At 35.8% G+C, this 22,906-nt stretch overlaps 1 protein-coding gene across 22 annotated transcripts in view; it reads right to left on the bottom strand.

The window, feature by feature from the left end:
• Positions 1-22,906, bottom strand: part of CCDC171 (coiled-coil domain containing 171) — a 207,712-nt gene that overhangs the window by 52,777 nt on the left and 132,029 nt on the right. For 17 of the 22 annotated variants that reach the window (XM_034410481.3, XM_034410483.3, XM_087886273.1 and 14 more), the window contains 2 exons: positions 20,416-20,547; positions 2,684-2,836 (listed from right to left, as the gene is read on the bottom strand). In XM_034410481.3, coding sequence (XP_034266372.2) covers positions 2,684-2,836; positions 20,416-20,547 — 285 coding nt within the window. The remainder of the gene's footprint in view (positions 1-2,683; positions 2,837-20,415; positions 20,548-22,906) is intronic. The other 5 variants (XM_087886267.1, XM_087886271.1, XM_087886275.1 and 2 more) reach the window with 2 other exon arrangements.

Genomic DNA, 22,906 nt, shown 5'->3' with positions numbered 1-22,906 from the left:
AGTTTATCTTGATGAGATTGATTGGTCATAATTACTGAATTATCAACTATGAGAACTTTAAAACTTTTTTTTTTTTAATTTGATTTATATGCCGCCCTTCTCCGGAGACTCAGGGCGGCTTACAATGTGCTAAGCAATAGCCTTCATCCTTTTTTTTTTGTATATTTATACAAAGTCAGCTTATTGCCCCCACAATAAGGGGGAAAGGATGGATTAGAAAGGATGGAAGGCTGAGTCAACCTTGAGCCTGGCGAGATTCGACCAGCAGGCAGCTGGTCTTAATAACAGGGTGCTTTAGACCACTGTACTACCAAGGTTCTTTTGCTTTCGTTTGTAGATTAACCCCAACTTGCCAAGTTATAACAGCTGAGAAAAGCAATTTCAATGAAAATGCATTGGAGTATGTCAACATCACATAATAGTTTATAAAGTTATGTTTCTTTAGTTAGAGTCAGAAGTCAGAAGTTTTAAGTTGGCACTGTAGGTGACTTTCATGCAATAGAAATTAAGTCATCTGAAGTTACATGTAGAGCTGGTAGCTTGAAGATCCTAGTTCAGCTTAGCTGATTGATTACAGGTTGATTTTTTTAATTTCCATATCAAGCAGGGATGGATCATAGAATTTTTCAGAGTCAAATATCTTCATTCAACAATTATAACTATTGAAATATATGCTTAAAATATTCCATTAGTCTGACATCCTTAGAAAGTTATCAAAAGTTAATCACTTCAAACAACAACAATGAAAACAAAACCCCAGAACCAAACTTTTCACTTCCTTTTCATTTTCCTGATTTTCAAGGTCAGAAAATGAAGAAAGGAGGAACAAATAGAACATATATACTGTACGTGGGTAAAAAATCACAATGGCTGGAGAGAGAAGTCAAGGTATTAGCCCAACAAGTAGACCAGATTAAGAAACCAATTTCATATAGGACAGGACAATTCTTATTGCAACAGCTATGAGAATCCTGCAAGTCTCAATGTACTTCCACCACACACACCAACTTATCTTCATGTGCAACTAGGAAGGGTTTGTCTAAGGTGATTTCTCATGTTATTTTCTTGTCTTGTACTGAAGTCTCTCTTATTTGATTGCTGACTTCATAGCGATTCTTCCTCCTATTCTTCAGTGCCATTCCCTACACCCTTTACACAAGACTTAACTTATTTTTCTTCATGAAGACTTTATTACTATATTTAACTTTTTCAAAGAATGTTCAGATAACTATTCAATGTTCAATATTGACCAATACATAATTCTTTCAAAAAGTATGAGGAAGTAAACTTCTCATATTAGATTTGTCCAAGTAAGAAAACACATACAAGGATATTTAAAAGGAAATAAATACATGTAAAAGGAACATCCATCATTCATCTTTATAATGTATCTGAACCTTCTCTTCTCATCTGCTACCATGCGACATGTTTTTCCTGATTATATACCACAAAAAAAAATAAAAAAAATAAAAATAAGGTGAGGGGAAAAAATGATATTTTTTTCTCATGGAGTAAAAAGATTCTAAGCAAGTTCTTAAAAGCAGGACTCATCCACATTTAGATATAAACATTGTATTTAAACACACAACTTTAAGTAGATTTAGCTCAATATTTACAGGTGTAGATGACCAGGCTGAGCCCGAGGGAGGAGTCAAGTGTGTTATTAGTCTTGAGTCTCTTCGTGCCCGTAAGAGATTTAATTCCAGCTCACTTTATCTACCACCAATTTGCTTGACCATTAGTAGTTCAGATTCTTATAGAGAGTGTTAGGATGCAATAATTCATCTTAACCACCTTGATTCCTGATTTCCTGCGTTTGACAGCAGGGTTGTTAATATGGCATTCAGAAGACATATGAGGTTTGAAGATGTGAAAGGGTTGTTAAAAAATATACCACCAATTTGGAATCCCTTAAAGTGAAGAACTTTAGATTCCTCATGCGTGATATATTACACCTCCCGCAAAGTTGTTTTACTTCAGTAGAAAAAGCCCACTGTGCCTGATTTAAAACCCTGGATTGAAGTTATGTGTTCACTTATTGTCTATATGAAAATGTTGGGGCCGTACTAAGTATTAAGAGACAGAACATTATGTTGTGACATCACAACACACATTTTATCACTTTGATGAAAGATTGACTTGCTGAAGATAACCCTATATATGAACTGGTTCTTGGTCAGTTGATTTGATTTGATCAACGATTAATTTGCTGTTTAGGATCTGAGATTTTTGTTTCATATACATCTATTTTAATACGTATTATTTTGGATGGTCTATTTTTTCTGTACATGAAAAAAAATCTTGCATTTGCTTAATAGAAGATTTTCTTCATTTTGGTCATATATTAGAAACAGAGAAAAGAAATGTATTAAACTTACCACTTTAATATTGATTCTCCTTGAAATTCTTGTAAAATAATTCCTTAGGCTTGTATGAGACCAAATTTTCTAATGAGCAGTACTGCGCAGACATGAAATTATTTTTAAACTGGATAAATTCTTATAGCGCAGGGCAGAAAATATGCCAAATTAATCATGTGTCCTTTAATCAGAAAATAGGTTGTGACGCAGTAACAAACCCTTTTCTGACCCAGTTATATAAGCAAAAGGAGGCTTCCAGAAAATAATGTGTCAACGTACATTAAAAAACAATTGCATGGAAAAAAAGAAAATCAGAAACTTACTGAGTGTAAGCTTTCATTTTCACGAAGACAAGCTGTTTGGAGTTCTGATTTCAGAGTTGCAATGTGATGCCGATGGGATGTTATTTCTCGTTCTAATGCGGAGACTCTGGAGCATGCAAACTGATAGACATCTATGAAACTTATAATCATCGCCTTAAAGGAAAAGCAAAAGGAATGATTATACTTCTGTATAAAAGATGTGCCATTTTGCTGAGTTATGTTTCTGAAAAGGAACTTTGTGTGTGTGTGTATATATAAACATATACACAAGGACTAAACCTTAGATGCTGTTCCAAAAAGAAAAATTATTACCTTAGAATAGAACATATTGCATGCTCTTTTTGTATGCTGAAATTACAAACGGTATGTTGTGATTCAGTTGTTTAAATAAACACTGTGTTTTGATTTGTACATAAAGCTTTATTGGTTCTATTTAAACTCATCCCTCGGTTAATTTTATTCAGCCAAGCTGAGAATACCATCAGAGGTTAAGTATGAACATTCTGAAAATGAATGGAGTTGCTAATTCTCCCACCTCACATTTAAAAGGAATTGGATTTAATTTGGCATGGAACCTAAAGAAAGTAGCAGACCTTTGAAAATAAATAATCTGATTACAATATAGCTGGGAAAATAATTCTCTTCAGATATACAGAAGAAGAATGTCCCAGCAGTGTAATATTGATCCGACTGATAATAAAGTTAACAGCACAATTGAGTATAAATGATCTGGCAGTGTTGGTAACTTGATATCTGACCCAAATAGTATAACAGTGCTGGGATTACTGGAGTTCTTTACAACTGGTTAATCACTTTTTTTTTTTTTTTAGGTTATAGCTTCCTTCTGAAGTGATCTGCACGGATTTCTCAAATGTAAGAACAGCATTAAAGCTGATATTTAAAAAAACCCTCTTCACTGATTAAGTGAAGATTGTTAGCCATATTTTCTCAAATAAAACAACTCAGGGTTTGGGAATGATCAGGCCAGAAAACATAAATATTCCTGTTTAAGATACCAAGTTCATCCTTACATATTTTTGGAACCGTTTTAAGATTCAAAACTTAACTTGTGTGGACATTTTTTTTTATAAAAAAAGAATATTTCTGCAGAAGTGTATTAGCCACTGTTTATTCATTTCTGCCATTATTCGCTTCTCCAAATTGTTTTGTGCTCAATTACAGGTAGTCCTCCATTTATGACCACAATTTCTGTTGCTAAGCGAAACATTTGTTAAGTGAATTATGCCCAATTTTATGACCTTTCTTGCCACAGTTGTTAAGTGAACCATTGTTAATCTGGACCCCTCACTGACTTTACTTGTCAAAAGGTTGCAAAAGGTGATCACATGTCCTAGGGACACTGCAATTGTCACGAAGATGAACCAGTTGTCACGCATCCAAATTTTGATCAGGTGACCATGGAGATGCTACAATGGTTGTAAGTGTGAAGAACAGCCATAAGTCACTTTTTTCAGTGCCATTGTTAACGGTCACTAAATGAACTATTGTTAAATTGAGGACTACCTGAATAAACAAAATGCCAAATGTGCTATTCTTGCTAAAGCTGAAACGAAAGCAGCTTTCACAGGCACCACGTTTAATAGATTCTGCCATTGCTACTAAATGGAAATAAAACTAAGAGTTTACGCACATGATACCAATGAGTGTGCATTTTAAATGCATCATTTGTGGATGATGTCAATGCATGTGGCAAAAAGCTGTAAATAAAGAGCTGTAAGTAAGTTGACTACTGTATAGTCAACAATATAGCAAGTTTTTCCCCCACCAATTTAAATGAAATGCTCATAGACAACACCTAACAAAAGAACAGTAAATAATTTAAAATACTTTATCTCAAGGTTTAAGTATATTCAGATATTGTGGAAAAATAAATAAGCATTTGCTAATGTTTCTTTTTTCTCTTTCTCTAGGAGGTGAATCTTTCTTTTTTTTACATATAAAAGGTGAAAATTAGGGTTTTATACTGTGCAAACAACAAAAAGTTATACAAAAGTCTAAAATGCTAAGTGTAACACTTTAATGCAATAATAATAAAAAAAATCCTATAACTATTATGAATCTTGTATAATCCAGTTTAATCTCCCAAGTGAAACTTCAACAGGGCTATATACATTTTAATTTGGACAAGTTCTTTGAGGTAACATTTCCTTGTTTCCCAAAAGGAACCTTGGAATTTTCAGTATCAAGTGCTCAGTGCCTCATATTTAAATCTCAGTGGAAAGATGGTATTTCCAGTAGTCCACTGTATTTATTAGTGTGCTGCCAAGAACTGATTTATTGCTGAGTCAGCATAAAATATCCTGGGGGATAATTAAGAAAAATCAAGGTTTCTGTTTAGGAAAAAGAGAAAAGTACTTTACTACAGACTATGGGCCAAAGAGTGTATAGAACCTGTAATACTCTACTTTAGTTCTGTCAATACCACACAACAAACTTGTGAAAATTAATTTTAGTCAGTTCATTAATTGTACAATGAAGGGGATATATTTGCATAAAGCTCCTTAAGATGATGAAAAAACAATCTAGAGTTTTTGTGTTTTAAGATTCACTGGGCCATTGTCGCCAAACTATAGAGATTAATATTTTTACCACATTATTTATAACTTGCATTTATTTGTAATTAAATGGTGGGGCATAATTCTGATGTGGAGTTCAGTGGCAAGAGTAATTCTACGTGCAGATAGAACTTTCTATATACAATATAATAGAAAAAATGTTTTCCTACAAGTCAAGCAAGCATTCTACCTAAAAAGTATTAAACGTTTGTATGAGGGGAGGAAAAAATAATGAATCCCAAGCAATTTCTAGCTAATTTGTCTTCTAAAATCATCTATACAAGAGAAAAATAAAATTACTGTTTTGACCTTCCATGTTTGCATGTGGAGAGCCATCCAAAGTAGCATAGAGAGGGGACTTGACTATCCATGTTCAAATTCAGTTTATATTTTATCTTAAATAAATACTAAACAAATTCCTCATTCTACTGAACAATGGAGAAGAGAGAGGAACAGCTCACAAATTGTTCAGGCTTGCAAATAATTCTTTTAAATTGCCTACAGATATATTTAGATACTTGTGCAGTGAATTCATTTATGTACGGATCTTGGTTTAAGTGCGTTATTGTAGACTTTTAAAAGATCCGTAGCCAAAACAGTGTCAATTCACATATAAGTATCACCTATTCAAAATGGCTTGCATGGCCATTTCCACAGACTTCCAGATCTGTGTAAGATGGATGATGATGTTGAAGTTGATAATGGTGATGGTGATGATTTCTGTCTGACTCTACTGATTTTTAATGAATTTGTTAAGACATTCTGAATACAATAATATTTAGGAACAACTTTTAATGAACCCCGAAAGCATCCAGCAAGAAGGGTGAGGTGGGAAATCCTCTATAGAACATACAGTAAAACCATGAACCTACATACTGATTTCACAATTTAACTGAAACAGATGTCTAAAAAGGACTATAATGTCATAAGTATGCAATTCCTTTTTTTTTCTTGAAGCAATATGGCTACAGGAAAACTAACCAAAGGACATTTGATACTAGTCTACCTCATTATAAATAACAGGAAAAGTACAGTTGTACCAGTTATCATATCCTTTATTAAAAAGCAGCTGAGTATTACCAGCTATTACATAGCAAGCAGGTTTTACAACCCACAAACATTTATATGGCACATTCATTTTAAAATCAAGATCCTTTCCAGACTAAAGACTGTTGCAAGAATGCCAATGGAGAAGGAAATAGAGCCAAGACATTTTGAAGGCTAAAGAATTTTAATTTTAAGCATTAAGAAGCCACTTTAAATTGAAATGCAGAATGTAGGTTAATAACATTTAAAACAGACATACAGCTGCCAATTTTACAGTAGAAACATAACAAACTATTCAGGAGAAACCAAAGGAATAAGAGGGAAAAAAATCTATTTCCAGAGTGACTTTCTTCCTGTCCTTTTGCCTTCTTACCTTCTAATTATACATTGGTTAAGAATATATAAACATCTTGTGGCAATAGTAAGCGTGGTCGTAACACAAGTGATTCCTAAAGAATTTGCCAACTGAAGAAAATGCACATTGGCAAAACCAACTTCCAAATATAATCGCTTGCCAAATATATACAATAATATAGTAGTTTCACTTTGCAAAAAAAAACAAAAAAACCCGAAGGAATTCCTGTGAGCATGAGAACTTGTAATAGAAAGAAAGAAAATTTAAGTAGAGAAAAAGGAATCATGATTTCCAAACGTTTCCAGAGCGAACATTTGTTTATATGTAATCATGAAAATATATAAATAGAAATGGAGAAAAAGAAAAAAGAAAAAAAGTAAATATGCAAAAAAACAATACAGATGGAAAAAGAAAAATATAAATCTTCTTTATACAAGCAAATTTATTAGCTCTCCTCCATATTTAAGATTATATTACATGGTTTCCTTCTTCCCATATTCAACCCCTTTTAATGAGAAAATTTATAAATCACCAATTCATTTTTTTCATTTTCAGCAAAAAAAATTCCCAAGAGAGTCCAGCCTTTTATAAGTTTATTCTCCAAATTTTTGTGTAATGCATATATTAGTGCGTGCACCTATGTGTTTAGATGAGAGGGAGAAAAAGAACAAACATTTAATATAAAGGTGCCATGTTAAGAGTTGACAATACAGATCAATAAAGTTGAAAACTAGATTTTTGTCCAGATAAAAGTTGTATTCATATAAGGAAGCAAAAAATAAAAACAAAATCTCCAAGCTAGCTAGTTCATATAAAATTATATCATAAAGGGAAAAATAAGAAGGGTAATGCAGAAATTAAAAATGATTAGAGATTAAAAAATATTTCATTAAAAATATTTTGTATTCTTGGAAAAAAAAAAAGAAGAAGAACTATCCAAATTAATACTTGTCTGTTGGGCTTTCAGCCTTCAGGAAATTTCTGAATATTAGTAGGAAATAAGTTAATATGTATTTGAAGAATATATACTATTAAATTAAATATTAAATATGAGCCAACAGTGTGCAGCAGCAGCCAAAAAAGCCAATGTAATCCTAGGCTGCATTAATAGAGAGATAGAATCACGATTACATGAAGCATTAGTACCACTTTATAAGGCCTTAGTAAAGCCACGCCTGGAATACTGTTTCCAGTTTTGGTCATCACAATATAAAAAAGATGTTGAGACTCTGAAAAGAGGGCCTGGAGACTAGAACATATGAAGAAAGGTTGCAGCAATTGGGTATGTCCAGTCTAGTGAAAAGAAGGATTAGAGGACATATGATAGCAATGTTCCAGTATTTAAGGGGCTGCCACAAAGATGAGTGGGGCAAACTATTTTCCAAAGCACCAGAAGGCAAGATAAGAATCAACGGATACAAACTAATCAAGTAGAGAAGCAACCTAGAACTAAGGAGAAATGTTCTAATGGTGAGAACAATCAACCAGTGGAACAGCTTGCCTTCAGTAGTTGTGGGTGTCCCATCACTGGAGGCTTTCAAGAGGAGATAGCCATTTGTCCAAAATGGTATAGACTCTCCTATTTTTTGAGCATTTGGAATAAATTGTCTATTCCATCAAGAGGGCACAATCAAGCACTTTCTTTGCAATATAGGACTTTTATTTTATTTGCAATGTGCGAAATACCCACCATGCTTGAAGAGCAGTTAGTGATGCTTAATATAAAATGCCAGAGAATAAAGGCAAGAGAAGGCATCTGGCTTTCATTGCCATTTTCAATGGAAGTTTTGGTTAGCCCCCCCCCCTTTCCCCCAGAGGTCACTTGTCTCCCCTTTTGCGCAGTTCTCTTAAAGAGTGTGCAAAGTTATGTGAAACTTTCCCCCAGCCAGCAGATGAAGCTAACAAAGGAAATGAAGATTCCATGAACCATTTTACTGTTAAGGTATGAGAGAAAAAGGTTGTGGTAGGTGAGCTGCAGATTTTTCCAAAAATGTACTCGTAAAAATCCTTTCGGGTTTCACTTCTTGTGGCTACAGAACAAGGGGCAATCTCTTGGGTATTTTTGTGCAAAAAAACACTTGGGGGTCTCAAGAGAAATATCATGTGAGAAAACTATTCTCAAATGAAAAAAAAAAGAGTACTTTTCCCGGTAAGGCCAAAGAATTTGAAAGAATATAGTGAACTTTGTTAATAAAAATGGCGATAGTTCACAAAGATTATTAGGTACAAATAGAAACACATACTATTTCCATAGTAAGAAAGCAGGAGTGGTTAAATTGATCATTTTATTCAAAGAGGAGAATATATTTAAGTACTTTTCTCATTTGGATATCACTTCTGGATTTTGTACTTGTGATGAAAAAAAATGAAACTTTGGCTTTGGTTTTGTCGATTAGATAGATTTGTTGTTATAGAAATGGCTAGTTATATACAAAAAAGTTATTAAAGCAAAAAGTTGAAGCTGGAGTGTTTTTATCTTGTAGAGATTGGATAATCACTTGTCTGAATGGTGTAGGGTTTCCTGCCTAAGCAGGGGGTTGGACTAGAAGACCTCCAAGGTCCCTTCCAACTCTGTTATTCTATTTTTAGATTGTACTGGGCTAAGAGGAGTCGGAAGTCAATGGCAATTTTTTTTTATTCCCTTGTACCTCACACGTTCTTTTTCCCTCTCCTTTTCCTTTCCTCAATTTCCTATTTCTATTTTCTTTGTATTTTCTTTAATTAATTAATTAATTGATTGATTGATTAATTAAGGGAGCGGGGTGATTTCTGTTTCTGCCCACCCTGTCAAAAAAGAAAAGAAAAGAAAATGAGAGAAAAAACTGTTCTTTGCCGTTATCTGGTATTCTCCACTTGATAGATTTTTTTCCCCTGGCCCCCAGCTCTTGTTCTGGACTATATTTAAATATGCAAAATGAGAACTGAAGGCTCCATGACCGAGAACTACATGGCTGTAGATTAGTGTCCTATTCTCAACTCAAGACTCAACCAGTTATTTTATTTTCAATATCAGTTCTCTCTCTCCCTCCCTCCCTTTCTCTCTCCTCCCCCACCCATACTCCCAGAAGATGATGTTGGTAGATACCCCAAGAAGACAAAGCTCTCAATAACAACAAGATTTTCAGGGAACACGAGCAGAGCAATAATTGGAAATTGATAGATGGGATGGAAAGTGTTTCTACTGGAAACCACAATAGACTGGCATATAAAAGCCATCAGGGCATTTATTGCCAAGCATAGATGTCCTAATACTGTATTCTAAAATTAAACTTGCCTTCCACCTGACGGGAATGCTTTAAACTGAATTCCTGCTTTGAGCAGGGGGCTGAATTCACTCTCCCTCTCCAATTCTAAATATACTTGGAGAGAGAGAGAGAGGGAGGGAGGGACAGAGAGGGAGGGAGGGACGGAAGGAGAAAGAGAGGGGGGAGGGAGGGAGAGAGAGAGAGAGAGAGAGAGATTATGGTTATTATGACTAGACAGTCATCAAAGTGCAGATATTTTCAATAATTAAGTCTTAGCAATCAGTTTTAGAAGGTAGTGCTATATCACTGGCAGAGTTACTCATTGCAGTAACAGTTTTTTCCCTGGAAAGGGGCATCTGGGCCATTAAGTCCTACTACCTGCTTGATGTAGAAACTCAAACTACAACATCTCACCAATGGGCTGTAAACACCCATGGTGGAGATGGTAGATAGGAAGGACACTACTGGTTAGGCCAGCTGAGCTTAACTATTAGCAGGAGGAAAGACTTCCCAGATTCTTTCCAAACTACAATTTGGCCTTCAGTCTGTACATTTCATTGAACTTTATGTCTCTTGAATGTTTTTTAGCATTAAATTAGAAACTGCCTTTCTGTAATGCAAATTCATTATTATTACATTCCTGCATTTTGGAATGATGGGAAATTTCATCTGAAAGACATCTTTCACTCAAATTTGATTTCTAGTCTCCTGATCATCTTCATTACGCTTCTTTGAACCTGTTCCAGTTTGCTAAATGCTTCCTAAAGTGTGTTATCCAATTAAACAAGTAATTGGTTCAGATGATGTGTGTTTGAGTATGCGTGTGTATGTGTGTGTGTGTGTGTATGTATCTGAAGATACCACCAGCTGTAAGCAGCTTTTTCCCTTTTTGTGTTGCACTGAGATATCTGCTTTGAGGTTTCCCTGGATCTCCCTCTTTAATAAGAAACATATTTCTGGAGTGGAAGGAGAGAGTACCATGAAGTAGTTTAAAAAGATGTGCTGCTGATACTATAACTGTGAATATCTTAGCAATGTTTATCTTAGCAAACTATGGTATCTTTCAAAGTTACTTTGCCAGGGCAGGAGCATCTTTCTTTTTGTGATAAGCTTGAGAACTGCATTCGCTATCAGAACATTTCTGAGTCCAATTCAAAGAGTTGACAATTACTTATAAAGATACAGCTGAAATGACGCTACTTGGACCTTGGAGTCATTTCTGGAAATCTCTCTCTGTGTCCTTTACCAATGTGAATTTAGGCTGCTTGTGTTTTGGGGTGAAGGCATAGTCAGTTAAGGTGCCTCATCAAAACAGATAATTCTTTGTAGGTAGTCTCCCATAACAACAACATTCCCAAATCAGCATGTCTTTGACTAATGAAAGCTTGAGAGGCGCAAAATATATTATCCTTTCTGACACATGTTAATATTACTATAATCACATATTTAATATTTGATCAGTTGATCTTCTATCATCAGTTTTATTTTATGATACCGTGCTTTGGAAGAGTGGTGTAGTATTTGATTATTTAGGAATATTGTACTAATTATTACTTATTATTGTTGAATTTCTCATGCTAGAGAGAGACGCCTGTATAATTTCAGTTTTGTACTTAAGTGTGGCTTAAGTACACAATTGAAATTGTAGCAGCATAAATTCTGACCATGTTGTTCTCTTTGTTGAGTAGGTAATAATAATAATAATTTAAAAAAAAGCGAATCTGCTCAAGTCCTATAATCCTCAATCTTCTCCAATGCTAAAACCGGGAAGGGTTGAAATGTGAAATTTAGAGCAACAGTGTTCAGAGGTTACCTATTTATTTTGAAGGAGATTAAATATCCAGGACCAGATGGATTGCACTCTAGGGTTTTGAGGAAATTTGCAAACTTGCTGATGGTCTGACCAAATCTTTAAGGTCTTTTTTTCTTTTCTTTATAGTTTAGCCAAAGTTTAATCTTTGGGAAATATTTGAGTACAGGTGGAGTACTAGAAGACGGGAGAAGAGGAAATGTCTTTGTTTTATAAAAGGGAGAAAGGTGATCCAAATTATTAAGTGTGGGTTTGACTATACTATATGATAATTCAATAAACAGTTTGTTTAAAAATAACACTGAAAAGTGCTCATCAACTGTTCATCATCAAACTGAATGATGGTTTTGAGTAGATGTCTAATCTACTTGTATCTTGTCTCTTTGGAAGTTCATATAATGTTTTGTGTTCTAGAATTAGGTTCTGAACGAAGGTCACAAATATGTCCCTAAAAAGTGTTCTTGTGTTTTTAATTGCTTTTAAGAATATACAAGTTATAAGCAAAATAATTCAGGCATACACGAATCTGGGGAATTGTTCTTTAAATTGTAATACAAGTTAACCATATCCCTGACTAAATTACTGTCATGACACACCTCTCTTCCATTCACTTTGATGAGAAATGATGGCATTAAGCAGATCAGAGCTCTCTATTAAAGTAATTTATGCTATTGGTTAAAACATCGAATCATTTCAGCTTTGGCAAGATAAGCAATATATCCCAGAAAAAGTGCAATTATAATATGATGTCCAACTATGATTGCAAGTTTGATATAAAGGGGAACATATTAAAATGCAACTTCTATTAATTTGAAAAAAAGGGGACATAAGGTTATATCTTCCTAAAGCATTCAGGCTTGCACACAGAGTGACACTTATAGCTACCATTTTATTCATGTTTTTTTTAAAAAAAATTCTTATATACATGTCATTTTAATATGCTTAATGTTAATTCTTTTGTGTTATAGTTGTAAACTCAGAAGATTATAGTCCAAAACAAAAGTAGGATTCTGTTCTTCTTTATGTAAGGCTAACACTTTAAACATTTCTTCTAAACTAACCCTGCCTCCTTGGGGTGCAGGTCATATTATCAGAGTGTGCAAAGATTTCTCAACTCAATTTCAGAAACCAACCACTTTTTCAATTCATATCTTTTATCATTATTTTGCCAACTATTCCCACTTTTGTGATACAGTACTACACCAATGATGAGTTAAAAGAGGAACTGAAATGAAATCAATCCTTCTCGAGTTGTTTATCCAAACTGTGTGGAACAAGAATGACACTCTTAACACATGCCTCTAATTATGTTAAAGTAACGAAATGTACACCTCCTGAAGACTGATCCTGCAAACTACTAATAAACTGTACTAGGGTTCAATAGCTGATCTCATCAACCATTTATTTCAACTAGATCACCAATCCAGTCTGCAGACCAGAAACTAGTGAATTGTGATTTCACTGAACTAGGGCTGCAGAATATCTTGGTTTACGTAGGTAGAACCTGGCTAAAGAGATACACACACACAACATATAACTGTGACAGAATAAAATGAAAAACAAAAGCCCCAAAAGCCTCAGTTTTGAAATTAGCACGCTCTTAAAATATAGCCTGCCAAACCAAGCAAACATTCAGCAGACATCTTGAATATTAAATTCCCCCTAAACTTTTTTTTCCTCCCTTTAATTTGCTATTTAAAATATTACTTGACACACAATGCACCCTCTTTCTTCAATATAGAATTGTGGAATTAATAATCCAGCCAGTTTCTGATGCACAGTTTTATATTCTGAGCCATTTTTCCTTGCATTTCCCTTAATACTATAGTTGCATATTCATTGGTATATTCTCCTTTAACTGCTGTCACTTAAATTGTCATGCAGAACAGGGCAAATCAGGGTCAGTTTATGTAAGCGGTATCTCTCTGAAGAACTTCATCAGTCTTTATTTCAATGCATTATGCAAAAAAACTTGACATTAAGAGAGCCTTAACTGACAGCAAATGAAATCAATCACTAAATCACTAAGCCATAATAAACTCGCTCAAGTTGCAGATCAGCCTTCCTTCTCCAGATCTCTACCTTAGCACCCCATCAAATTATATTCTTCTCCAAAAAAAAAAAAAAAAGCTGACAGTTCCATCGCCAAGTCCAGTATTACTACATTATGAAATTTCACCTGAATGTTTGACTTTCAAAACTATTTTATAAGGACAAGAAAAGAAACCCAGAATCAATGCAGGCTGCTTGAGACAGGTAGCCTTAAAAAGCAAAAGGATTGGTACAGGCAGTTAAGAGGCAAACACAACTGGATCTGTCCTTAGTCAAAGGCAAGACTGAAAAAGTTCACTCCTCAACCTTTTCAAGTCTGTTAGTCAATATTTTCACATTGATTTTTAAGGAGCTTCAACAGTGACCTTAGTTGCTCATTTCCACATGCAAAACATTCTGTCAAAAATAAGACTTCTTCCCCATTTAAGCCTCAAAAGAAAGCTTTCAAGAACGAATGTGGCAACTTTCGACTTTTCTCTACATGGAAGTATTTAATATAACTTGCTGTTTATGTCAAAGTGTAATGTAGCTTTCTCCTGTATGATCCTGTGCACTTCAAAACTTTAATCACTCTATCTCTTTCTCTAGCACCGTAATTCTCCATCGCTTTCTTTATATCTTTCCATCTCTATCTAAAATAAATCCCTGGAAATGTGTAGTATCACTGCTACAATGCCGTTAAATATAGTCATATATCATACGTTTAAATATAAACATATATCAAATCAGTATAGTTGATTCAATGCATTAACAGTAACATGTGATACTATACAGTATGTATGCTTTATATATTGCTATTCATAATACTATGTACTGTACAGTCCCATGCACGTTATAGACAGACAAAAACGTTATATATGAACATAGTCATACAGACTGCGAAGATTTTAAATAAGTAATTAAAAAGGGGAAGTACATGCCTTCCCCTCAACTAGTACCTTCATCCCCAAAGCAGCAAAGCAGCAAATTATAGTTTATTTTGCAGACAAACTTAGCTAGCTAAGAGCAGCATTTCACTAACTTTGGTTGATCTCAAAAAGCCAAGTAAGGCTAGATTGAAAAGACAAAGGAAAAAGACAATGAGAAACCATTCCCATTTTGTGGCCCAGAAAACAACATGAATCACAAAACCACAAAATCAGCAAGAATTGAGCTTGGCTCTAGAAGACTTTATCTTTTGGGGAGGGACATAACCCTGAAACTAAGGAATAAAAATTTTCCTTGTATCAAATTATATTCTTTGTCCATCACCTAATCATCCTTTTTCTTCTTTTAATCGGATGCCAAGAACTGGCCTCGCAAACTGTCTCCACCGGTGTTTCTCAACCCTGGCAACATAAAGAAAGGTGGTCCACACATCTTAAAGTTGCCACGGTTGAAAAGCACCGGTCTACACAAAGTAGAAAGCTATTAGAAAGCTACTACACAAAGTAGAAAGCTATGGCAAATCTAGACAGCATACTAAAAAGCAGAGACATCACCCTGCCAACAAAAGTGCGTATAGTCAAGGCTATGGTTTTCCCAGTTACAATGTATGGCTGTGAAAGTTGGACCATAAGAAAGGCTGAGCGCCAAAGAATTGAGGCCTTTGAACTCTGGTGCTGGAGAAGACTTCTGTGAGTCCCTTGGACTGCAAGTCGATCAAACCGGTCAGTCCTAGAGGGGAGATCAACCCTGACTGCGCTTTAGAAGGCCAGATCCTGAAGATGAAACTCAAATACTTTGGCCACATAATGAGAAGGAAGGACTCACTGGAGAACAGGAAAGATACTAGGAAAGATTGAGGGCAAAAGAAGAATGGGATGATAGAGAATGAGGGGGCTGGATGGAGTCACTGAAGCAGTAGGCATGAGCTTAAATGGACTCTAGAGGTTGGTAGAAGACAGGAAGGCCTGGAGGAACATTGTCCATGGGGTTGCGATGGGTCAGACACGACTTCGCAACTAACAACAACAACAACACAAGTACGGCCTTCCCCAGCTTGCCTTCCCCAGCCCCTGGGGAACATATATAAAATAAACACTGTATCCCTTTCCAAAAGCCCAACACAATTTAGAAGAGAATCAAACATCCTGTCACAGAGTGATCAAACCAGTAACATCTCTTAGAAGAAAAACAACGAAGCATAGACTAAATCCACTTCCACCCCAATTTTCCCCTAAATTACCCTGTTTTAAAATGCTCCAGGAAGGCTAGAAACCAAGCTTTGGTAAGGAGGCAATTTTGTACAGGATAGGAGGACCCGTCAAATATATTGGTCCTAAGTTATTTAGGGCTTTCTGGGTCAATACCTATAATTGTGCTTCGAAAGAGGGGGAATTCATGCAAATTAATTTGCCCGGGAATGGCCTTCTCTTGGTGCCAGAGACCAGTGAAACAATCTCATTGTAGATCGGTTTCGAAAGCACCGGAGAGAGATACAAATCATGAAACGCTTTGGGACCTAACGATATTGTATTTATATCTTCAGCGAGAATAAATTGTGTTAAAACTGTCCAGGGTGAGACAGTCTATATGGGCTTCAGATCTGCTCCATAGTGTTGATCTGTGTATTTTGCATGCCGGCACACCATCGGTTTGAATGGAAAATAATGAGTGCTACCACCTGGAAAAAGCACTTCTATTTGCCTTCAAGAGTCTTGTAGAGTACATTTTTCTAAGATGCAGTATTTGCCACAATGTTCCGAACAGACAAGAAACAACATAATTATCTTTGTATTTGTAGATAGATATTTTCCCTTGGGGTCCCGAATGCTTATTTTCGCAGATCTACTAGTGCTATTGAAAGAAGCAGAAAATGCAGCAGGAATGGAACATCATTTTATGTTACATTTATCTTTGCCCAATTGATTAGAAGAGCAATCTTTTGCTCCTGTGTACAATACGGTATGATAAGCCATGACTACATCATACATGGATGCATAATTTACATAAAATAAATGGAGGACGTAAGCCCTTTATAAATTTATAATGATTATACTCTATCACTCAAAAGCAATGTCAACACTTCCCTCTGCTACTATAAAACTAGCTAACACCCTCCTTCTCTTGCTGTAGTAGTTTTCAGACAAAACAAAAAAACAAAAACAAAAACCAGGGGGTACCACACCGGTAAACTGTAGGTACTTTATATGTTACTTGTCTACACTTGCTACAAATCCTGAATGCAAGCAAAATGAAGTTTCTCCTCACCTTCCCAGTTTGTCATTTCCCACATCACAAAGGGATGAGGAAGAAATAAGCAATCCTAAAATTCTTTCTGGTTATTCCTCCCCCTCATACATCCCATAAAGTTTACATTTATTTTGCGAAAGTGAAGTATGTTTGTGTGTCTAGAGCATTCATAACTTAGCACTTAATTAAGTTGAATCTTATTTGTTGATGTGTTGACGAAGTTTGGAGTGACACACACAGCACCTCTTTCACACTCCCAAACATCCCCAGGCACCCTATCTATCCTGTGCCACCTCTGCAACCACCATTTCCAACCAGTGTGGAACCTCTGATCCCCCATGCACTCCTGATCTGCTACAATTTCCATGTGCTCTTAGTAAACCACTGCTCTTGTTCAGCCCCATATAGCATTTCCTGAACTGCAGCCCTGTGCACCTCGCTTCCTCTCTTACCCAGCAGCAGCAATCTGCCTGCTGGTTTTGAACTTCCTTATCCATGTTGTCTTCCCCAATAATTTTCTCCCTACAAGTTTCCCATAGAAAAATGAATAGGGAAGCTGATAGGGAGGGAGGGAGGGAGGGAGGGAGGGAGGGAAGGAAGGAAGGAAGGAAGGAAGGAAGGAGGGAGGGAGGGAGGGAGGGAGGGAGGGAGGGACAGCAGTAAAAAAAAGCTAAAACAACCCTTGGTTGTATAAACAGAGGCACAGAATCAAAATCATGTGAAGTATTAGTATCACTTTATAAATCCTTAGTAAGATCACACCTGAAATACTGCATACAGTTTTGCTCACCACATTACAAAAAAGATGTTGAGACTCTGGAAAAAGTGCCAAGATGAGCAACTAAGATGATTAAGGGCCTGAAGACAAAAACATATGAAGAACGGTTGCAGGAATTGGGTATGGCTAGTCTAGAGAAAAGGACTAGGGGTGACATGATAGCAGTATTCCACAAAGAAGAGGAGGATTACTTATTTTCCAAAATATCAGAAGGCAAGACAAGAAACCATGGATGGAAACTAATCAAGGAGAAAAGCAACCTGGAATTAAGAAGAAATTTCCTAACAGTGAGGACAATTAACCAGTGGAACAGCTTGCCTTTAGAAGTTGTGGGTGCTTCATCACTGGGGTTTTTTAAGAAAAGACAGGACAGCCACCTGTCTGAAATGGTATAGGGTCTCCTGTTTAACCAGGGGGTTGGGCACGAAGACCTCCAAGGTCCCTTCCAGTTCTATTCTGACTGATTGGTTTCCGAGGCTCCTTGCCAGCTTCTACCAAGAAAACTCAACGCACAAATCAACAGGAAGTCAAAAGTCACGCCTACTCCCACTGCTTTTTTGCCTATCCATGGTCATTTTGTTTTTGAACATGAAGGCAAATGAAATGCAATAAAACAAAGAATAAAAAATGAATTTCAGAAAAACCGAATGCAAATACATTGAATAGTTAGTATGTGAGCAGAGATGTTGGCCTAAGGCTAAGAAGACTTTGGAACAGTTTCTCAGTCTTTAACCAAATCTACCTCACAGGGTAGTCTTTAGGGAGAAAACAGAAGGAGAGAGCACTATGTATGCTATCTTTGGTTCTTTAAGGAAAGTTGTGTAGAATTCAATCAAACTAACCAACCCAACAAGTTAGCTATCAGATAGTGAGATGTTCACATATGCACGGTACAAAATAACAAGCACAAAATGTAATCAATATCATAATGATTGCTTCCTCCTCTTTATATAATTTAGACGTCAATCATATACACACATACATTTGAAAAAATACCAGAACTAATAGGGTCAATATATATGCTGTCACCTCAGAAAAGAAATGTACATATTTTTCAGCAATATGGCCATTAGCATCTATAGAGTCAGCTGCTGGAAAGTGAAACAAATATTGAGACTTTGAACCAGTGTGCTAACAGAAAGGAAACTACCTTCACTTCTAAATAAATACATGGTTAGAAGTTGGAACAAATGCAAAAAATAAAAATAAAAATTGAATAGAGCTAAATGCAGACCTTGGGCAGGTGTGACTCACTAGTCTACATTAGTGGGATGATGTTTACTCTTTTCTTCCTATGCCTGAATTTTAATGGTTTATTTCATTTTAAAACAAAATAACCTGTTGTGGATAACCTGTTGTCAGACCTAGTTTGGGGTCTCAGTTTATGATAACCATTTGCAAGATAAATATAAGTATTTTGGTATTATCCAAGAAATGTCACACATTTCCGCGCTACGCCTCTTCCCAAAGGAATATTTTTGCGCCACGATTTTTCTGCTGTAACCACACTTTGTGTAGGAAACGGATATAGGCATGCAGAACAAGGAAGGACAACTTTATATCAGGATATAATTGTACAATTGGTGTAAATTGTGTTATTCAAATACTGCCATGACACATGTGCCATGATATCCCATCCCCACCCAATGACACCCACAGAATAGATGTTTGCTTGGGCACAAAATGCAGAGTTTTATTAACTTAGTTTTAGTAACAATTGTAGTACTATGAATCCTTTCACAAGTTACTCCATCCCTAACTCTACTGATGCCCACAGAAAGGATGTTTGTTTGCTCGGGCCGAAAATGCAGAGTTTTATTAACTTAGTTTTAGTAACAACAGTACTAGGACTATAGAAAGATAAATCCTTTCACTAAAACACACTGTCTGTAGGACAGTGGTGGATTGCCCCTGGTTCGGACCGATTCTATAGAACCAGTAGTAAAACCAGTGGGAGGCTCTGCCCACCGACCTCAACGTCATCAGGAAGCTTCTGCACATGTGGCCCCATTCCAAACCAGTAGTAAAGATAAGTAGAACCCACCCCTGCTGTGGGATCCTTCTGAATAAACAGGAAAGGAAATTGCATTTTAGGACCACTATTTTCTGATTAAACACCTTGACATCTACATCCATTGTCAGAGTGGTCTTTGTCATCAGAAAATGTCATTCAGAAAGTGCCTAAAAAGATTTAAAAGGAACCCCTAGAATCTTTGTCAGCAGTTGAATAACTCTAGTTAGCGTAACAATCAGTCGCTGTGATGCACCTCACACTCGTTTTATTTCTCTAATGTGACACAGTGCCAATGACAGTCTGTGACATTGATAACAGCAACTGTTTCTATTTCTCACCCCCTTGGAATATTTTTATATTTATTCTTCCAAAATAAAAAATAAAAAAAGGAGTCTAAGCCAGACTCTCTTCCTTATAGCTACCCTTGAATATATATTAGGCACACTTTTCTTTGCTGAATCATTCCTTCAGTACCTGAATAGTCCATTAAAAACACAAAAATGTATATGTATATATATATATATATATATATTCTAACAAAATGATTTGGTTCAAGCAGTAGTTAGTCAGAAACCACATTTCTCAATCACTGACAGATACCTCATGGAAACTTTTATTTCTAGCATGGATTAATGTTTCGGGACATTTGGTGGGTGAAGAAAGGTTACGGAAGACTCTGACCTGGAATGCTATAACCTCTGGCCCGCCTTTCAGCCCTTCCATTGCAAAGGTCTCCAGGTGCAGCTTAGGCAGCTGCAGGGCGAAGTCATTCCTGCTTGCTGTAGCCCATGACAGCGAGATCTGATCTCTGACCTAAAAGGGAAAAAACAGTATCAATGGTAATTCCCCTTCAGACACATTAACTGGGATGAAGTGGGTCCCCTTGAGTCCACTGAGTGGACTTGCATTGATCGCTGGACCTGAAATCCATGAATAAATTTAGGACTAATTGATTTTTCGTTGCAAATAAATCTCTAATTCAGAGTGCTGGGAGAGACTGTTAAGAAGAAAAAGCTTCCTCCTCTCTGGGCTGAAATGAGATAGGAAAGAAAGTCACTTAAGGCTCCCCGTTCCAGTGGGGCAGCCCGCAACTCTACAAGGAATGCATGGGGTCTAGGTTTAAGATGTTCAGATGCACAATAAGATGGACACCGTCACGACATTAATTTCAGCAAACATGCCATCAGTGAACCACTTTTTTTAAAAGCTCTCACATTCACATAAATATCCTACTCTCATCAAAGAAAACACTTTTAAGTTAATGAAACTGTGATGTAGCAAAATTAGATTAGATAATGGAAATATTTTTAAGACTTCAGCTGCAGAACAGCTAATAAGAAGTGGTCATAAATGCCTGTGGAAACACTAAGTTCAAATATGAAGTATTTTAACAGTAGTAAGAACTACCTGGACAAATAAAAGGGAACAAAAAGAAAATGCATAATTTTTCCAATGCCAAGTAATTGGGATTTAAAATATTTCGATGTTTAAGAAACAACAAAACACAGAGCATCCTAAATGAGAGAGATCCATGTACTTGTGTGGACAACTACAATCTTATGCAATTGGTATTGTACTGCCACCTTCTGTTAAGGTGAGCAATACCTTCACTCATCTATAAAAATACAATGGGCAATATTTATAGTTTTTGATTGTTAGTTTCTATTTATACAAGATCAGATTCTATGCATAGATACTAGAGAATAAGCCTATTGGGTAGGGGGCCTTCAGCTGAATATCACAGTATATCTTCCAGTAATACCAGAAAAATATCCACACACATCTTTAAGTCTGCTCATCTCCAGCAGTCACAAGCATTTATTTCTATTTGTAAGTAACAAGTGTCAGTATTACATGTGAATTCTAAACTATAAATTAGATTAAGCAGTTTATCTCAACGTTTTTTTTAAAAAAAACAACCCAGCATCATTGCCCATAATTTATTAGTGTGTTTGAACTAATCATTGAGATTAATTAGATTTGGATGGATTTTAACAAAACTACACAAGATTTTTTTTAATGGACATAGAAATATGGAAATTTCTCATCTCCATCTTCCTTGAAGAGAAAAGGACAGAAGATACAAAGGCTCATAACTTATGATGACTTTGGAATACAAATAACAAGGCTTACTTCCAAATAGGCAGTTCTGTGTTATATACAAATGTTATTTTTGTTGTTGTTGTTTTATTAGGGAGGAAGTCCTTTGCTGCACATGTGATTTTGTCTTCTTAGTTTGCAAACTCTACTCTTGCAGCAATTAAACTGAACTGTACAATCCTGTATCTCAGAGGCAATATGCAACAGAAATGTTTTTAGAATGGAAACAGGCATATAAATCGTTCCAGCCACATTCTCCTGCCCTGCTAGTAATTGATGCAATAGTTTACTACGTAAACATTAACACTATCATAAAAATGACTGCTGCATTCCACGTTATTAAGAAGAGCCTTTCGTATTAATGATTAAATGCCTATGTTTTTCCTTGTAAGTCATGAAGATATTAAGAAAGCACTGCTTTAATCATTTTTTTTTTACTAATTTTGTCTGTGTGTGTGTGATTCCTGAAGATGTGTTAAATCAAATGCTGGAGATCTATATACCCTGCACCCTGGTCTATGGGAATAGGGAATCTTACATTTTCCTGGTTGATATAAAGAATTCCTGTCAATATTGGTAGCTGTCAAACGTATGCACTATAATGCAATTTTTATAACGGTGTGGGCCTTCCACACGTTTCTATCTGAACTATTCTAGTTTTAGAGTAAAGAGTATAGAAGAACAAAAACCATCTCTTGGGCCTTCTGCAGTATATATAATTTTGTCCAGATAGTCATCTTGCTTAATGTACTACAAATGTCATTTTACTATATCTATAATAATACATTATCTCACTTGAATTGTTATAGACTATATATGTTAGCTTTTCGTCTTCTCATTGTAGCCAACATGCACCCAGATAAAAGAAAACGTTAATGTGGATTAAGGTTCTAAGAATTTATCAACATCAAACCACCAGTGTTTTGCCTTCTACCCTTCTGAACCATAGTCAATAGATCTAAATATTTTACTGCACCCTGGCCAATTCATTGTTTGATGTTTAAAAACGCACCCGGAATCAAAGAAAATTTATTAAATTTGAGCCCCCAAATGAGATACTATTAGCTTTGAA

Source organism: Pantherophis guttatus, chromosome 2, assembly GCF_059756535.1.
Source record: "Pantherophis guttatus breed Tessera chromosome 2, ASM5975653v1, whole genome shotgun sequence".
In the NCBI taxonomy this organism is placed as follows: domain Eukaryota; kingdom Metazoa; phylum Chordata; class Lepidosauria; order Squamata; family Colubridae; genus Pantherophis; species Pantherophis guttatus.
The sequence above is the reverse complement of the archived record's forward strand: the minus strand, read 5'-3'. Positions and strand labels throughout refer to the sequence as shown.